The sequence below is a fragment of the Blennius ocellaris genome (assembly GCF_963422515.1).
Source record: "Blennius ocellaris genome assembly, chromosome: 2".
Classification (NCBI taxonomy): Eukaryota; Metazoa; Chordata; class Actinopteri; order Blenniiformes; family Blenniidae; genus Blennius; species Blennius ocellaris.
In genome coordinates, this window is record NC_137651.1 from 17077999 (window position 1) to 17097763 (window position 19765).

The 19765-nt window shown below is 46.0% G+C and overlaps 1 protein-coding gene across 1 annotated transcript in view; it reads left to right on the forward strand.

The window, feature by feature from the left end:
- Positions 1–381: 381 nt before the first annotated feature.
- The window catches only part of LOC308140580 (von Willebrand factor A domain-containing protein 5A-like), a gene marked incomplete at its 5' end in the record, with an annotated part of 43836 nt that continues 24452 nt past the window's right edge, over positions 382–19765 (forward strand). The window contains 19 exons of the mRNA XM_080510416.1: positions 382–385; positions 1036–1202; positions 1304–1418; positions 1522–1697; positions 1772–1860; positions 1951–2095; positions 3141–3220; positions 3304–3418; positions 3546–3704; positions 3804–3907; positions 14475–14695; positions 14867–14896; positions 14997–15023; positions 15252–15290; positions 15645–15674; positions 16848–16868; positions 16980–17018; positions 17422–17469; positions 17692–17870. Of these exons, the coding sequence (XP_080366542.1) occupies positions 382–385; positions 1036–1202; positions 1304–1418; positions 1522–1697; positions 1772–1860; positions 1951–2095; positions 3141–3220; positions 3304–3418; positions 3546–3704; positions 3804–3907; positions 14475–14695; positions 14867–14896; positions 14997–15023; positions 15252–15290; positions 15645–15674; positions 16848–16868; positions 16980–17018; positions 17422–17469; positions 17692–17870 (1788 nt within the window). The remainder of the gene's footprint in view (positions 386–1035; positions 1203–1303; positions 1419–1521; positions 1698–1771; positions 1861–1950; positions 2096–3140; positions 3221–3303; positions 3419–3545; positions 3705–3803; positions 3908–14474; positions 14696–14866; positions 14897–14996; positions 15024–15251; positions 15291–15644; positions 15675–16847; positions 16869–16979; positions 17019–17421; positions 17470–17691; positions 17871–19765) is intronic.

The following is a 19765-nucleotide window of genomic DNA, read 5'->3' on the forward strand; positions in this document are numbered from 1 at the left end:
TTCGGGCATGTCCCGCCGGTAGGAGGCCTCGGGGCAGACCCAGGACATGCTGGAGGGACTATGTCTCTCGGCTGGCCTGGGAACGCCTTGGGGTGCCACCGGAGGAGCTGGAGGAAGTGTCTGGGGCGAGGGAAGTCTGGGCAACTCTGCTCAGACTGCTGCCTCCGCGACCCGGCCCCGGAAAAAAGCGGTAGCCAATGGATGGATGGATGGATGGAAATGCAGTGGAGTCAGTCTTCTGAATGTCACACAACATTAACCCTCATTTTAGGTGTAAAACCTGGTGATAGATATACTTGGAAAATAATCTCTGCTTACCTAAAATATGATAGAATAGAAAAGATTTTTAAAAACCTAATAAGTTAATATAGAGTGAGCAGAATGAGTACATCATTTCAATGAATTATTGATAAAATGTGTTTTATGAACAATATATTAATTTGCTACCAACATTGAACATATAAACCTATCAGCAAACCTGCACTCACTTATTTGTCTTTATAATAAATCTAATTTCACAGCAATAAGAGTGACCGACTAAATATTTTGCTGTTATCAGTTAGAGATGTTTCAAGTATTATGTGTCACGTTGATGAAAACACACGTACATTCTTTCCCCAGATGTTTGCTCACACACTTGAAAACACATTTAACACATTTTCAGTGATACAGTCGACCACATAGAAAGAACTGAAGCTGTTTTCAAATGTGGTTTTCTTCACAACTTCAGTTCTAACAGTGGAGGAACCATAATGTTGCTGTATGTACTTATGTTTTTCAGGTACCTCGCTACCAACCCTGAGGTTGGTAGCGAGGGTTGTTATCTATTGTTCTTATGTTACTTTATGCACACAAAACATGAGGGTATTCAAATGTGTTCATGACAAAAAAACAAACATCCAGCTAAATGTCCTATATTATAATTTATTCACAGCAATGTAGTATGTAAAAGTCCCATCTGAAACTTTTGTCTTCACTAATGTCTACTCAAACAGGATTGGATTAATTTCCAGTTGTTTCTCGTGTTGTTTGCAGGTAGTGAAGGACCCTCTGTCCAGGTGACCTCTGTTCCAGCCTCTCTGGTTCCTTACAGTCTGTCTTTTTCTGCTCGAGTGTCCTCTCCTCGTCCCATATCTAAGGTGGAGTCCAACTCTTCCCTGGATCCTCTCCAGTACCTGAACGCAGACCAAACCCAGGTCACGGTAGGTCGCGGGCCCATGTGTCCGCTGTGTGAGTGTTGATCCTCTGCACTAAGAACAAGGCATCATATCATTATTTATCATAATGTATTTGTAACCTGCAGGTGAAGCTGAGTGCAGGACACAAGTTTGACAGAGATGTTGAACTACTGATATATTACAAAGATGCCCACCAGCCCACTGCGGTGGTGGAATCAGGACAGGCCTCTGCAGCACCTGGTGAGTGCAAATGTTTTCAGTTAGCGTGGTAATAATGACTGTGATGTCTTCACCCTTCAAGCAACAAACAGATTTTTGGTGTTTTCTCTGTGCTATGTCTCAGGCACTCTGATGGGTGATCCAGTGGTGATGGTGAGCCTGTACCCTGAGTTTCCTCAGTCCGTCATGTCTTCAGTAGCTTCCTCTGGAGAGTTTGTGTTCCTGATGGATCGATCAGGAAGTATGGGGGCCCATATGAATGCCAAAGACAGAAATCAGACTCGCATAAGCAGTGCACGGGTATGTTATTGCTGTTGTTAACTCTTTCATCGCCTATCTATGCAGTGGCCTTCATATTTTCCTCTTTCTTGAAGGATACGCTGCTGCTGCTGCTGAAGAGCCTACCAATGGGCTGCTATTTCAACATTTACAGTTTTGGATCCAGCTTTGAGCACATCTTCCCGTGAATAGATCCTCATTCATATAGTCTTTTTTTCCGCTTTGGTTTAAAATAGATACATGCTTGACTTTGCGTGTGTCTGTGTGATTGCAGTAAAAGTGTGGAGTACAGTCAGCAGACCATGGAGGAGGCTCTGAAGAAAGTTGGAATGATGGAGGCAAATTTGGGAGGAACAGAAATTCTGAGGCCTCTCGAGCATATTTATGACCAGCCCTGCATTCTCAGTCAGCCGAGACAAGTACATACACACACACACACACACACACACACACACACAGACACACACACACACACATACACACACACACACACACACACACACACACACACTGCTGCCGGGGAGGAGAGAGGTTTCTAGTCCATGATGGGCCTCAGGTGTGTCTCAGCTCCCTCCTTCGTACCTCACCTGTGTCGCCTCGCTGAACCCCCACCTTCACCAAGATTGAATGATTGAAGCGTGATTTCTGTCTATGTAGACAAGTTCCCACAATGTGAGCGTTCAAACAGGTTCCCAGTTCCTGTAACTAATAATACATGTACACTCTCGCCACACACATACCTGGACAGGTTGTGCTGGTTGGACAATATGTCTCCAGAACTTCTTTCCATTGTAACAGTTTTCATGCTTGTGTCCACTTTCATTGTGCGGCTGGCAAACTTGTTTTTTTCAAAGCTCGTACTGACCGCACCTCATTCTTAATAATTTACCATACACCTTGTGTATTTCTGAAACGGATGCCTCAATAGATTTTCAAACATGACGATGTGACGTGTGCCGCAGACCTCTTGGCCTGGTCCCCCTTGTAAAAGAGATCTTGATTTTAATTGATTTCTTCCTGGTTAAATAACGACTAGATTTAAAAATGTTTTACTGTACTATACATTTAAGCGAGCATTCTAACAAGGTGACAAACCTCTTTTGTCTCTGGTTTATTTATAAATTAGTTAATAAATTAATACAGGCTCACTCAGTATCTAGTGGATGTGTATCTGGGGAAGGTGCAGGAGGGCAGCAACATATTAAGTTTAAATAAGCTGATTGAGATGGAGCTTCTTGGGGGGTGGAGACTAACTATAATGTAAGGCTAAGTTTCAGTCAGCCAGTGTGCATGAAGAAATGTTGTTTATTTAACCCTATTGGGTGATTTGACTGCTGCAATAGTTGAGGTCACACTTGAATGTTTCAGGCCGCTCAGATCATTGGTGGTGTCCGGTCGTTCCCAGTGTACAGTGGACACTTATTTATGTTTTTTTTGTGTTTTTTTCCAAACTCTCCTTCTCAGCTGTTTGTCTTCAAGGATGGAGAGGTGGGGAACACCAAGGCAGTCATTGATCTGGTGACGAAGAATTCAGGCTCCCACAGGTAAACCCACAAAAACAAATCCAGCAGTGCAGCTCATGTGATAACAGATATTTAGATTTTAGGAGAAAACTGTCGTGTTGCAGGTGTTTCTCCTTTGGGATCGGGGAAGGATCGAGCTCTGCTCTCATCAACGGATTGGCCAAAGAGGGAGGGGGTCACGCTCAGTTCATCACAGGAACTGACAGGATGCAGCCAAAAGTACAACAATACACACACACATGATCTGTCACATCAAATCATACAACACTACATGTGTTTGAGATTATGATCACAGCATGTAAAGCTGAAATGCCTTCTACAAACAGTTTTCATTGGAATATTTCAGGTGATGCAGTCGCTGCGATTTGCTCTGCAGCCGGCCGTGGTGGACATTTCCACCACATGGGATTTGCCAAAGAACATGTCTGTCACTGTCCTCTCTCCACCAATCACAGCACTTTTCCACGGTCAGCGTTCGCTGATTTACGGCCAAATCACTGGACAGGTGTGAGCGCCAATATCTCATGATGATTTTTCATTTAATTTCATCAAGTTGTGTCAACAGTGATGTACCACAATCTTCTCATCCTAAATGTGGTATCAGAGCTCAGAGGCTGCAACGGGCTGTGTGACGGTGAAGTACAGCCTGGCAGGTCATCTCACTCAGAACCGGCTGAACTTCAGTCTGAAACCTGAAGAAGATACTGGGTAAAGCAGGATTTAGTTTTCACAGCAGCTTCACATTGCACAAAAGATATGAAATAAGAATAATAAAGAATAATGGGTATTTAAATACTATGGCTATTTAAAGTGGAAAAGGGTTAATTAAAAAGAATTTACAATAAAAACACATTGCAGTATTTATCAAATAAATTAACATTTTTAACTATTTTAAAAAGTTCAAATGTATATATTTGTTGGGGGCCAATCAACCTCACGGAAGGGGGAGGGGAGACCACGTTTTGAGAACAAAGGACCACATGCCTACAACTGAAAAAGTCTGCCATTGGTCACGTGATCACCCCCTGGACCCCCCCGTCCAAGGTGCAATACTAGAGGCCAACGGCAGGGGGAGCCCGAGAGCTCCCTCACCAGCTGGAAGGTCCAGGGCGGGCCCTCCGTCAGGATTGGTCCACATGACCCAGAGCCGACCGGTAACACGAAACCACAACAAGAGGTATAAAACACCCCCGCCGGGGTGATTTCTGCCTCTCCAATGTTGAAACCTGCGTAAAGACGGACGCATCCGTTTCGCACGGAGACGAAGTGCCACGTGTGCCGCTGACCGGGCCCGGAGTTCCACACCCGGCCGGACGAGCCGACAACCACCGTGGAACTACTTCTACTTTTCCCTTTTTCCTTTTTTTCTTTCTTCACCGGAGTCCGAGTGTGCAGCTGCCAGCGCACCCTCCTCCCGCCTGCAGACCTGAAGCCGCTTCTTCTCCCCCTCCTCAAAATAAGCGCTTGATCCTCCTCGGATCATCCTGTGGACTTTTCCCTGTCCACAGACCATTTGAGCTTGTTTTCCCTGGGACGCCAGAGAGAAAAACAATCTCCAGCCGGGAAATCAACGCACTTTCCCCGGCCGCCGGCAGCACGTTCACCCTCATCAAACTGAGTAAGGCTTAGAGTCTGGGCAGGCAATGAGAATAACGTGACTGTAATATTGCTGTGTGTTTATTATTGTGTTGAAGTCAGGGACGCCGATCCCTGTTTCCAACCAATCTGTGTCTGCGCGTTGGATTTACATCCACGCGAACCTCCGCACTGTGTAACCCGCTCTCTCTCTCTCTCTCTCTCGCTCTCTCTCTCAACTTGCACAGACCATTTCTAGATGACTGTGCAGTCCAGAGACAGTGTGCAGAGCTGAACATATTCTGTCCACTGCCCTTCTCCCTCCCTCCTTTTCATTTTTCCTCTCCTCCTCATAAACGATCGCGTAAAAGCAGCCGCGCGCTGCTGCACCCGCTTCTGTGACCGTGTGTAGTTCACTGTCCCTGGGATTTCTCAGCCACGAGCCCCCAGGCGCGCTCCGAGCAGGCTCACGAGCCGTGCACGAGCACAGTGACGTCACGCTGTCCAGAAAGAGTGCACCAAGCGCCTCTGGTGGCCGCGTTGGTGATTGCAATCTCTTGAAAGACCGCCACTCGGTGGACAAGTCGAGTCATTGCATTCTCCCTCCGTGCGCCGCCGCGCCCCTAGTGGTCGTTCCGGTTACTGCCTCGAACTAGACGCCTGCCGCCATCTAGTGTCCGTTCGAGGTCATTACACCCACACACACTGACCCTCCAACGCCTGCCGCCACCTGGTGGACGTTCGTGGTCATTACATCCCACTCAGGCTTCCACACATTCACTCACACACACTCACTCATACACACTCTCACACACACACACACCCTCTTTCGTTGTACATAGTGTTTGCTGTTTAATAGATTAGATCTTCGTGTTTGATTGTTTATTACTTAATTGTGTTGTTTTAATAAATAATTTATGAATTATTTTTGAATAAATACTTTTTGTTAATAAACGCATTTTAACTGAATTGATCGATTCTTGGTTATCATTGTGTATTTATTGTTGACAATTCACTGGTTTGTAACAGTCTGTGCTCGAAGCTCACACCTTCCTTGTTATTTAACATTGTTATATTTACACAGAAATATTAACTTTACTTAAATAACCCTTTTTGACAAACGAGACTGAAATTTGGTATTAGCTATTTCCAGCTTAGCTGGTGGTGCCCCGATTTAATTATTATTTGATAAATAACCAATTTATGCAAATTAATAATTTTTATTAATAAATTATTTTTGATAATTTATTAACTTTTGAGTAATTACTCAATTACTCTAGGAGTTGCTGATGAGTAGCTAACCGTTTACTTCATTAGTAATTCCAATTTTTCCTAAATTACTTTCAGTAATCTATTACTTTCAGTAATCCATTACTTACAGTAATTATTTATGCTAATTACCAACCATAAATCCCAACATAATGGTGCCCCGTGTGAGGCTGTTTTAAAACCAGTATTGTCACAATATCTGCATAATTTATCCAGAATTGTCTGTTTAGTTTTACAACCGATAACTTTGTTTTTCTCAGAACTTAGTTTTTCGAAGAACACGTTACAGCACTGCTAAGCAAAATCAATTGTGTTTGTGAAGTGGTAAAGCCTTCTTTTGTCTTGCATTTCCATGCATTCTTTTATTTCTGGCATAGAGATAAATGTACACTAACCCGCTATTGCTCACCCAAGGTGCTAACACCACCCTGTTAACTTGAGAGAGGTTACAGTTAGAGCAATTAGCAACCCACAGAGTTGTAAGCCACAGGTGTAACCATCACCTGTGCATTAACAACATTTTGGCACTTTTCAAAACACAGCTTTCGCGTGACTCCTACCATGAGTAGTCAGAGACACTGCGGGCTCGGAGCAGAGACTCCTCGGGAGCCACATGACCCAGCCCTGCAGACTGGTCGCTGGGCTCCTATGCCTCTCCACACAGGAGAGAAGAAACCTCAACAGCTACAGCTTAGAGACCTGTGAAGCAGAGATCAGGCAGCTGTTAAGCTATGTGAGGAACCCGGTTGGTCAGGTAGAGCTCACCATTCCGGATGTGTTAGGCCACATTGCACTGCTCTACCAGCGCAAGGCCGAGCTGCAAGCTCTGGAAGCTCAAGAGCAGCTCTCCCAGCTGCAACTTTACAGTTCGCAGCTGAGGATTAACAGTGCCCAGCTGAAGCTGGAGAACTCCCGCCTGCGACAGGAGATCCAGGCCAGGGACCATCAGGCTCCTTATACGGAACCTATTGGGTTACTAACCCGAACTTCTGCGAAAGAAGTCAAAACAAACACATCATCTGATGATTCATCAGACGATGAGTCAGGTTATGGCTCTCAGCACAATGAGCCAAACCACATTGGGGTAAAACCTGGTGCAGCTCTCAGCAGAGATGCAGCACACCTCCGCAGTCTGGAAAATGTCCAGTCAGATGGACAAATGACCCCAGTTATGCGCATTCTTGAAGCTGTCCAGTCAGGTGGACAGCCTCCTCCAGGTCTCTACAATCCTGAGGTGGTCCAGTTAGGTGGACCGCCCACCACAGGTGAGTGTAGACTTGGAGCTGTCCCGTCAGGGGGACAGACTGCATCAAGCTTCCCCGCAGCCATGGCGAGGGGGGGGCTTGACACACAGCCAGGGGGGCGTGGCACAAGACACCTGCCCAGTGTTGTGGGAGTTGACTGCATCCCACTGAACCGACACTCAGTCCACCCAGCTTTTCACTTTAAGGACCGCAGGGTCCCGGTGTGCTATGACACACATCCATCGGTGCTTAGCCGCACCTCAATGCGCTCTCACAGCTCTTTCACTCCTGTCCAGGAGAATGAAAAGAGTTATTCTGCAGCACCTCACCGTGCTATCAGCTTTGGTCCTCCACTCACTGGAGACCCTCTTGGTCATCATGACCCTCACTCTCTCCACCGGAGAGAACCAGGGGGGTCCAGCTCAGATGACTCGGACCATTCCGGTCCCCCAAGGGAACGTGGTCTTCGGACCCGCCAGCTTGAGTCCCTTGCAGAGGACATAGAGCAGTTCAACCCAAACAACCGGGAGGTTAGTATAGAGGACTACCTCCGGGAGGTTGAACGCTGCCTCCTCGACCTGCCTCATCCTTCGTCACGTGAGAAGCTGAAGCTTCTCTGGAAGACGACGTCCAGGAGCGTCCATGTTTACATGGAATCCCTCCCACCTGCCGTCAGAGACCATTACTCATCCCTCTGTCATGCACTTAGGGAAGAGTATTCTCTGTACAATGATCCTGCCTCTTCAACCCTTGGTGCACTTGCCATTACTCAGAAGGAGGCGGAGCCTCCCAGAGAGTACTATAGGCGCCTTAGGGCCGCCTACTTCCAAGGCCGCAGTGCACCGGGGTTGGATGAAGACCAGACTTTAAAATCGCTCTTCATTAACAACCTCCACAACAGTGTGCGGTTCGATGTCGCTCTTTTCTGCAGGACCAAAAACCCCACCATGAAAGACCTCCGCAAACACGCGCAGATGGTGTGGGAGCTGCGTCACAGTTCAGGTGAAAACCATGATGGTGACGCAGGCGTCCTGAGAACGCAGGCGACTGGAAACACGAACCTGGCACCTGTAGGTCACGAGGTCCCCTCCCCCGCACTTGCTGTGGATGGGGGACCCGTTAGATGTCCACAACCTCGACCACGAGGTGGACAACGGCCCAGAGGTAAGAGATCAGGCAGACCGAGACCTCACCACTCCCAGCGGAGAGGTAAGTCTCACAACCGAGGCCGAGGTCAGACCCAAAACCACTGGGACGCAGACGTCCCACAGTGGGTTAAATCCTGCCTCAAGGAGGTGATGCGGGACCTGGACCCGCCTGGTCAGAAGGGACCCGGCTCCCCTGAGGAACCGGACTCCCGGCCCCTGACCACATGACTAGGCCGGTCGCCTCTCCCCTCCGCACACAAAGTTTGCTTTGTCAGGAGGAGGAGGAGGAGATCCAGGAGGTCAAAGAGGCCCTCAGAACCAACAGAGGAGCCCCCTTTGACATTCTTGGGTGATCTTGTACGCAATGGCAATGCCAACTGCGTATACACTTCAGTGATGGCAGGGGGTGTAGACACCCTCGCCCTGCTTGATTCTGGGTCAGAAATCACCCTCATGTGTTCAGCCACCTTCACGCAGGTTGCTAGAACCATGCGTGCCCTAGGAAAGCCACTTCAGGTGGAAGAGTGTAGCATAAACATCAGAAGCTTCACTCAGGACGTGTCTCCCATCACTAAACGTGTCTGGGTCGACATGACTTTCCAGGACATGTCGGTGACACATCCCATCTATGTCACTGACCTGAACACAGAGGAACTTCTTATTGGTCAGGACCTCTTAAACCGACTGGCCGTGCTGATGGACTGCAACCAATGGCGCCTTTGGTCCCAAGTCACCAGCCCGACTCCCCTTGGCCCTGAACCAGGCCACCAAGCTTTCAACAGCAGAGTCGATGCCATCCAGTCCAGAGGTCCCCTACCAATACTTGGGTCTCTCCCAGAGTTTGACCCCAGCCAATCCACTTCAAGGCTCCCTGACAGTCAGCATCCGCTGCAGGTGACGAGCCGAGACCCAGTTCAAGCACACCACTCTATACTCTTGTCACTGAAGGACGTGAGTTCTTCTTTGTACATGAGTACTTCTTTGCACACCCACCACACCGTGGGGGGTGCATACATGGATGGAACCTCGGTTCCGGAGGCACCTTTGGCGCGCTGGTCCGAGAAATCGGCCACCGACGCCGGCCTGCTTAAAGTTCCGAGCCACCGCTCACTTTCAGCACGGTCACTTCAGACCTTAACCAAGGTCCCTGGTTCATGTGCCTCCTCGACTCGCTGTCCAGATCCCGTGCCGGTGATCTGTGACACATCTCTTCTGGAGCTGAACAATCATTCAGCCAACCCGCAGGTCCACAATCTGACACACGGTCAGATTAAAGTGACCGCATTCCCACCTTTAGAGATGTCAACTGACAGTTCATTTCACAATCTTGAACTGAGGGTGCCTCTCACTGACAACCTGCCGTCGTCCCCCACCAGTGACGACACGCATGACACCGCTCTCCTCATTCCCACAACCAAAACCATCACCAGCGCTCACCACGTTAACCTTGACCAGGTTCTCCATGGAACAAAACCGAGCACTGAAGGTGACCTGGTTGTGCACGCTCCGATGACTCAACCAGAGAATACAGACACTTCAGGGAAACAGACCGCGTCTGTACCAGAAGAACCTTATTCAGGTTTCGAGTCAAAGACCGAGCCACACCCTGCTAAAGCTAGCGCTTTACACAGCAGAAACGAGGAGATGCATTCATTGAGGTCTTCCGCGATTATCACACGATCTTCGCGCGGGTCTCGCACGAAAGGGGGGTCATAGACCCCCACCTGGCGTGCGTCCCCACTGACCTCGAGGCACCGCCATCTTCTGTACACCAGTACATACTCTTTCTAGCTGTATACGCGGTAAAGTGGTGCTGGACCACAAAGGTGGTCCCCGCTAACCAGTAGCAGCTAGCTTCTTCCTTTGGCAACCGCCAGTTCGCCTGGAACCGGTGCCACTTCGGCTACTTAGACCCACCATCGGTGTCTACCATCCTTCTCCACACCATGATGAGTAACATTGCTGCTCACGGCAACCCTCATCTATGTGGATGACTTCCTCATGCGTCACTGCACCTGTGAGGAACATTTAGCCGAGACACGACACGTCCTTTATCAACTTCTGGTAGCGTGAACCAAACTTGCTCTTAGCATAGTTTGGGGTGCCGCATCAAAGTTGAATTCATTGGGCTCATAGGTGGCGCTGATGGGACTGAACCCCAGCAGGGAGAGTTCATGCCAGCCAAAACCTCAGAGCCCGACTAACGTGTCATAACTTGGGAGCCTCCATCTTGACACAGCCATTCCGGCTGCTGCCCTCCTTCTGAACCAAGCGTTCAGCCATTGGAGCTTCCCATCTTTGGTCGACTCAGACAGGCACACATGCCACACGCAGTGTCATGGCTGCCCTGTACGACATTTTGGTAATGGAGGCCAACCTCCATTCACCATACCACTCCCAGTCATTCTCCCAGGTTGACAGAGTCAACCACAGCACCACACACATACTCCGGTATGGCAACAGCGGTGGTGCAGATGGAGACGTGAGCCTCCAACGGGTGTTGGTGACCAATCGGTCCACCATACACCACTTCACAGGTTCCACTCCCTCCAAAGAATGACTGGTAGAGATATGACCTTACACTGCACCTTCTGGACCAGCCAGAAGAGGTCAGTGTTGTCACGGCCTGCATTGCAGAGCCACTCAATCAATTTACTCCCTCGGAGTAAGGTCAACTCCTCCCCTAGCGAGGGGGGAGAACATCCATTCCAGGAGCATAACAGATTTTAATCAGTAGGGTTTAGTGCCAGCATGCTCAATTCCCATCAGATGCATGTACTAACCCCTGCCACCATCAGAAATCTAACCCTGCCTCCTTAGACAACGTGAGCAGTTACAAAGCTCGAGTTGAACCATTCAGGGAAATATAGTCACTGTAAACTCATATCCAGCTCTGTTAACACCACTTAGCATGCCTTAGACCAGTCAAGTATTGTTTAGGAGAAATAACCCCTGTGTATAGTCAGAAATCTCACACGAGATCGAAGGGAGATTAGCTCCTCCGTTAGCAGCTTCAGTACAGGTAGAACCACCTTACTTAGCTCCACTAACCCGGGTTGAGCAATTTCTCAAGACTAACACCACCACGGTTATACAACCTTCACAGATACATCTGACAGTCTCGGCAGTGCTATTTTAACCTCTGTGAAACCACAGAGCCAAGAGTTGTGATTTCTTCAAAACTTAGCCATTATTAACAGAAATAATGTGTACAGTTTTAAGCCTCTGTAGTGAAAGTTGGGGTATTGGAAGGGAACACACACGTGCACCTCCACACACCACACTTCACTCTCACTCCTCACCGGAGCAGGTGCACCAAAAGCCCCAGACGGCTGGTGGCTTTTGGACACTTGCTCACTGGTGCAACCACATCCACAGTTTACAGGTCAGACTCTACTCCTTGTATCCGGTACCTCCGCTTTTGTAAACTTGTCCTCGAGCTGCCTACTAACCCATCTCCCTCCTGTTCTTCAACTTTCCTGCCCTTTCCTACCTCTTTCATTTTCACTGGTGATGCACTTGTAAGAAATGAAATGTATGAAGGCTTAGATAGTTAGAACAGGAATAGTAGGTCTGCCCAGACTAGCCTTACCCTGCCCAGACTAGCCTTGCCCTGCTCGGACAATAACCTCATGTATGAACTGTTGGACAGAAAATGACCTTGTGTTCCACAGGACATTGGGACATTCACAGACTCATAGACGTTTCGGCCCAGGTTTGCTCCAAAGCCTGAGTTCCGCATCCCACTCTTCGGACCAAAGGGGGGATGTTGGGGGCCAATCAACCTCACGGAAGGGGGAGGGGAGACCACGTTTTGAGAACAAAGGACCACATGCCTACAACTGAAAAAGTCTGCCATTGGTCACGTGATCACCCCCTGGACCCCCCCGTCCAAGGTGCAATACTAGAGGCCAACGGCAGGGGGAGCCCGAGAGCTCCCTCACCAGCTGGAAGGTCCAGGGCGGGCCCTCCGTCAGGATTGGTCCACATGACCCAGAGCCGACCGGTAACACGAAACCACAACAAGAGGTATAAAACACCCCCGCCGGGGTGATTTCTGCCTCTCCAATGTTGAAACCTGCGTAAAGACGGACGCATCCGTTTCGCACGGAGACGAAGTGCCACGTGTGCCCGCTGACCGGGCCCGGAGTTCCACACCCGGCCGGACGAGCCGACAACCACCGTGGAACTACTTCTACTTTTCCCTTTTTCCTTTTTTTCTTTCTTCACCGGAGTCCGAGTGTGCAGCTGCCAGCGCACCCTCCTCCCGCCTGCAGACCTGAAGCCGCTTCTTCTCCCCCTCCTCAAAATAAGCGCTTGATCCTCCTCGGATCATCCTGTGGACTTTTCCCTGTCCACAGACCATTTGAGCTTGTTTTCCCTGGGACGCCAGAGAGAAAAACAATCTCCAGCCGGGAAATCAACGCACTTTCCCCGGCCGCCGGCAGCACGTTCACCCTCATCAAACTGAGTAAGGCTTAGAGTCTGGGCAGGCAATGAGAATAACGTGACTGTAATATTGCTGTGTGTTTATTATTGTGTTGAAGTCAGGGACGCCGATCCCTGTTTCCAACCAATCTGTGTCTGCGCGTTGGATTTACATCCACGCGAACCTCCGCACTGTGTAACCCGCTCTCTCTCTCTCTCTCTCTCTCTCGCTCTCTCTCTCAACTTGCACAGACCATTTCTAGATGACTGTGCAGTCCAGAGACAGTGTGCAGAGCTGAACATATTCTGTCCACTGCCCTTCTCCCTCCCTCCTTTTCATTTTTCCTCTCCTCCTCATAAACGATCGCGTAAAAGCAGCCGCGCGCTGCTGCACCCGCTTCTGTGACCGTGTGTAGTTCACTGTCCCTGGGATTTCTCAGCCACGAGCCCCCAGGCGCGCTCCGAGCAGGCTCACGAGCCGTGCACGAGCACAGTGACGTCACGCTGTCCAGAAAGAGTGCACCAAGCGCCTCTGGTGGCCGCGTTGGTGATTGCAATCTCTTGAAAGACCGCCACTCGGTGGACAAGTCGAGTCATTGCATTCTCCCTCCGTGCGCCGCCGCGCCCCTAGTGGTCGTTCCGGTTACTGCCTCGAACTAGACGCCTGCCGCCATCTAGTGTCCGTTCGAGGTCATTACACCCACACACACTGACCCTCCAACGCCTGCCGCCACCTGGTGGACGTTCGTGGTCATTACATCCCACTCAGGCTTCCACACATTCACTCACACACACTCACTCATACACACTCTCACACACACACACACCCTCTTTCGTTGTACATAGTGTTTGCTGTTTAATAGATTAGATCTTCGTGTTTGATTGTTTATTACTTAATTGTGTTGTTTTAATAAATAATTTATGAATTATTTTTGAATAAATACTTTTTGTTAATAAACGCATTTTAACTGAATTGATCGATTCTTGGTTATCATTGTGTATTTATTGTTGACAATTCACTGGTTTGTAACAGTCTGTGCTCGAAGCTCACACCTTCCTTGTTATTTAACATTGTTATATTTACACAGAAATATTAACTTTACTTAAATAACCCTTTTTGACAAACGAGACTGAAATTTGGTATTAGCTATTTCCAGCTTAGCTGGTGGTGCCCCGATTTAATTATTATTTGATAAATAACCAATTTATGCAAATTAATAATTTTTATTAATAAATTATTTTTGATAATTTATTAACTTTTGAGTAATTACTCAATTACTCTAGGAGTTGCTGATGAGTAACTAACCGTTTACTTCATTAGTAATTCCAATTTTTCCTAAATTACTTTCAGTAATCTATTACTTTCAGTAATCCATTACTTACAGTAATTATTTATGCTAATTACCAACCATAAATCCCAACATATTTTATGGTAAATCAAGGTGGATTCTGTTTGCCACTGAAAGAGCTGTTCGTAGCATCCTTAAATACAGATTACAAGAACTTTGACGTGAACTAACTTTGATCTGTTGTTTAAAACAGTGAGACAAGTAAGAGTGTGACTGACAAGAGAGAAGTTGCTTCGAGACGTGATGTGAAATGTGTCTTCAGATTAACAGTCCACAGGCTGGGCGCTCGGACTCTGATTCGCTCTTTGGAGATGGAGGGAAGAGAGCCCAGGGGGAACCACCAGGCAGGAGTGAAGGAGAAGGTGGTGGCTCTCAGTATCCAATCAGGAGTGAGCAGTTGTTTCACTGCCTTCATTGCAGTCAACAAAGGTGATGGCGAGCCGATCCAAGGACCTTTGGTGCGTCGGAATGTTCCAGTGCCTGGTGAGTGTATTCCCAATTTCCACTTTTCTGTATGAGTTTGGGCAATTTGTGTGTTTGTTTTTTCTTTTCATTTTTTGAGATGTAATCTCTCTCTCTCTCTCTCTCTCTCTCTCTCTCTCTCTCTCTCTCTCTCTCTCTTCTCTCTCTCTCTCTCTCTCTCTCTCTCGACAGCAATGATGTACTGTTGTATGGCATCTCCCAGTAAGTAAAACGTTTATTTGCAGTCAAACGATGGTTAAAGCACGATATGTTTGGTAGGACTGGTTCATTCTCTTGCTCTCATTTTGTCCTTATATTATAGGAAGTTTTGGTGGTCAACGAAAAATGCGTAAGTACAAAGTTTATTTGCAATCCACAAAACAATGAGGTTAAACCGTAATCCACACTGAATCACAATACACATTGTTTTCTGACTTTAATTACAGAACCTCACTTTGATACAGTTGTAGTCTCACAATATAATTGTGTACAAATGTAGGTTGATACATGATGTGTTTGGTAGGACTGGTTCATTCTCTTGCTCTCATTTAGGCATCATGTCTTTCTTATTTCATAGTATCTCTGTCAGCTAAGGCATGTCCTCCACCACAACCGTGTAAGTACAAATATAAATGCAATACATCAAACATTGTTGAAATTAGATTCCAAACACATCAACTCATGTTTCCTGTTTTTTTTTTTTTATTATTTTAGAACTATGAAATGTGACAAACATAACATATAATGCAAAATAAATTATGTTAATTGAAAAACAATTTTGGCTCTTGACTTAATTCATGAAGGCATGAGGCATGTGGCCCTAAAATGAAATGAAATCTTCCAGGTGTGCTGGGCATCACTTCCAATAAGTTGGGGCGGCCATGGATTAGCTGGAAGATTAATATTTTTTCTTAACTTACTTTCATCGATTTTTCTAATGTTATTCTCTGTTCTTTTTTCAAAATTTTAGGTTCATCGAAAAAGTCTTCACTTAAAGCATGTAAGAAACAAAATCTTGAATGAACACAAACATAAACATTTAAGGCTTGTCATGTTTCATATTTAACTCTCACTACTAAAAACTAAATTGACAGGTTTTTCAGTTCTTTGTTTTGAATTACATCAATGATTACCTCTTTTTTACCTTTTTTTTGTTAGTGTGGCCATGGCTTAGCTGGAAGATTGCGCCAGCTCACATTTCCAGGGTTGTTGGCGAACTTGGCTTAAATCTCCATAATAATGTCCCCAAGTGTTTTTTTTTTTTTTCACAAGACACTGAACCTGAAGTTGCAGAAGCATTTTGAATGGCAAACATCAACATTTATTTGTGATTAATCTTTGTGTGTTTGGGTGAAAATGAAATGAGAGATGTTTTCATAGTTGAGCTAAACACCATCCTGGGACCTTCATCCAGGGAAATGACCTATAAACCTACAAGGTTCATTATACTAATGACGCATGAAAGGCGGCGACAATAAAACTGGTAGTTTATTACGAAGTTACTTTTAATACATTGAATCATGAGCACATGAAAGGTCGGGGCATGTCGGTAACATAGGTGAGACTTTATCGGGGGTGGTGTTTCTCAGTGGGAAGAAAATGGATGACGAAGGATGTGAAAATAATCCAACATATTAAATGCACGGCATCCAAAGTTCTGAAGACAAGCTGGGAATGACTGCCACTATATTGACCATGCTATCGTTACACTGACGATAGGTCTGTCAGAGGCAAAACCCTTTGAACTTGTCGTGACATCGGAAGGGAGCCCAAATGGGATTTTGCACAGGAATCAAAATGAACCATCCCTTTTTTTTGTGCAGTGAATGATCCACCTGTTTGGCTTTGGTCAGGTCATCTCTGGCTGTAATGGTGTACACCAAGCCTGCCTTCTTTTGCCTTAAAACTTGCCTTAAAACTTGGTACTTTCGAGAGCCCCAACAATCTAGAATCTTGTTACGCCTTCTGTTGCTAACATCCCAAAAGTACTTGTTCCAATCCAATTTAAACTTCTTACACTGCCCTGTGGTTTTAAACCTTTTCTTTTTTACTGTTTTAAGTCTTCTCTTTTTTTTAACTCGCTTTTTGTGAAGTTAGGAAGTAGTGTACTTAATATTTTCTTGACTTACTTTCATCGATTTTTCTAATGTTATTCTCTGTTCTTTTTTCAAAGTTTTCAGTATGGCATCTCCCAGTAAGTAAAACATTTATTTGCAGTCAAACGATGGTTGAAGCACGATATGTTTGGTAGGAGTGGTTCATTCTCTTGCTCTCATTTAGGCATCATGTCTTTCTTGTTTCATAGTATCTAAGTCAGCTTGGGAAGGTCCTCCACCACAACCGCGTAAGTACAAATATAAATTCAATACATCAAACATTGTTGAAATTAGATTCCAAACACATCAACTCATGTTTCCTGTTTTAAAAAAAAAAATATTTTAGAACTATGAAATGTGACAAACATAACATATAATGCAAAATAAATTATGTTCACTGAAAAACAATTCTGGCTCTTGACTTAATTCTTGAAGGCATGAGGCATGTGGCCCTAAAATGAAATGAAATCTTCAAGGTGTGCTGGGCATCACTTCCAATAAGTATGTTTGGTAGGAGTGGTTCATTCGTTCATAAGATGTCCTCTAATGGTGATTAAAACTGCAAATAAAACATCAAAATGCGTAAAATGTAAATGTGAAATTTAAAAATGTAAATGACTTAAATGGCATGTTGTCACTTTGCTTCCTCAGTCAGCCTTCACAGTCTTCCACAGCAAAGACACACGGATCGTTTCTTTTGTAAGTATGTGTGTGGCAGACATTACCCAAATAAAATTAGAGGAAGGTTATGTTTTTCTCACATGTCATTAGAACTATACTCAGTTTAAGAGATGAAAGGTGAAATGTTTTTGTTTTCTCATGTGGTGCACTGTATAACAATTAACTCTATACTGTAATCTATTTCTTCATAGATTACATTTGGCTTCACATACATTTATCACAAGTTGTTTTCCTCTACAGCCTGTCCTACTGAATGTGCTGTAGAGGAGGATGAAGCTGAGGTGAAGCAGCCACCCTGTGACCCTCTGCTGCAGCTGGTCTCCCTCCAAAATGCTTCAGGTTTCTGGATGCAGGACGCAGCTCTGGCTGCTGCACTGGGAAAGACGAGCAAAGAGGTGGAGAAGTCAAAACCTGCCCAGGTGAGTCATTGTCAGAGGTAGGACAATTCAGGGGTTCATCATTCAGCTCCAGGTAGAAGACGGCTCAACCCAGCTGCTAGCAGACCAAGAATCGGTGATGGACGCTATAGACAGCCAAGTCTCTGGGTTGTTTGAGAACTATCGCTTTGGGAATGCTCAGTTTGACTTTGAAGGGTCACTCCAGAGACGGACCTCCTCTCAGTAAAACATTTGGCTTCTCACTCTGCTGCCTGAGGGTCTAACTTGTGTAGCGTTCTCTTTATGTTCGTTTATTCTTGTGCATGAACTTAGATATGTGTAGATCTGCATTCAGTAAATGTTGCTCATGTTAATTTGGTTAGATTTGGTTTATGTCTTTGTGGTGCAGCTGAAACAATGCTGTCTTCAGATTCAGTCCCACTTTACAACGATAAACTTTGTTCGGTTTTTATCCGTTTCTCATATTTGTCGTTGTTTCGGTGAATTAGGCGAAAAGCAAAGTGTGGGCCACCATTCTGGCTCTCACCTGGCTTCATAAGTTTCACACAGATGTAAAGGATGAGTGGGAGATTCTGGCGAGAAAGGCTGTGTTGTGGCTTCAAGCTCAGAATGGTATGACCTGGCTCTGTAAGAGGCGTCGCACAATTATTACAATCCTCGGAAAGCGCCGTTTTTTTAATTGTGCCTGCCTCTTTAAGAGGCGTCGCACAATTATTACAATCCTGGGAAAGCGCCGTTTTTAATTGTGCCTGCCTCTTTAAGAGGCGTCGCACAATTATTACAATCCTGGGAAAACGCCGTTTTTTAAAAATATTCTTATTAATTGTGCCTGCCTCTGTAAGAGGCGTCGCACAATTATTACAATCCTGGGAAAGCGCCGTTTTTTAAAATTATTATTATTAATTGTGCCTGCCTCTTTAAGAGGCGTCGCACAATTATTACAATCCTGGCAAAACGCCGTTTTTTTTTAATATTCTTATCTTCCTCTGCCAACAAATTTGCCGGACTACTAGTCCCGCACCGTTTGGAGTACGTACACAATGATATACCAAAACGTGTGCAATTATCGGGAATCCTGTGCATCCATTTAGATTATGGATATCGCAAACGGTTTCCGAACAACACGTAAAAAACGGCGAAGAATTTCTCATCCGCTTTACATGGGAGCCGAGAAAAAACAGAAAAAAAAATCACACTTTTTCCACGCCACATCACGTCCCCAAATTTTCAGCTACAGACTCAAACTTACTCTTAAAACGTTGCCGCACTTGTCCTCTATTCAGATATGTTCTCGGAATTTCCAAAAGTTTCACCAATTTTACATTGTGAGCCTTCAAATGTCATCAACTTTTCCCTCCTTTTTCCAGTTTTGTATGGGTGTGTATGTGGAAAAGTTACAGTGAGAAGATTTCGGTCAGAGTGCGAGATACTGCCGTTTTACAAACAAAAAAAAGTGTTTATCTCGTCACCACAGACACATTTCTCCGTCTTTCTCAACATATTATACATCAAAATGTAGCTACAGGCGTTGTGCTTCTCACGAGGGGACACTTTTGTCTCAGAGAGACACGGTTCTCCCTCCAGGGGACTTAATTGACAGGGAACGCAGGATTTTCTGTAACCCGCTCCTATGTATTTTGGGGAGACGTTTTCTCCCCAAATCCCCAAAGTTCAGCCATTTGTTTCAAGTCCTCACGGAGAGACGGAACCTCGTGAGGACACGAAAACCACACCATTCGTCCTTCAACTTCTGCCGACGCCCACAGTGAAGGAATTTTTCACCCAAGTGTCACGGTTCTCCAACTATAAGCAGTTGTTCGGGACCTGCGTTTGTGCTTAAACACCTTCTTCCCTCAGATAAGGTCTCATAGTCTCTGCCACCTGCAGCAGCCTGTCAATCAGGAGCCGGCTCCATG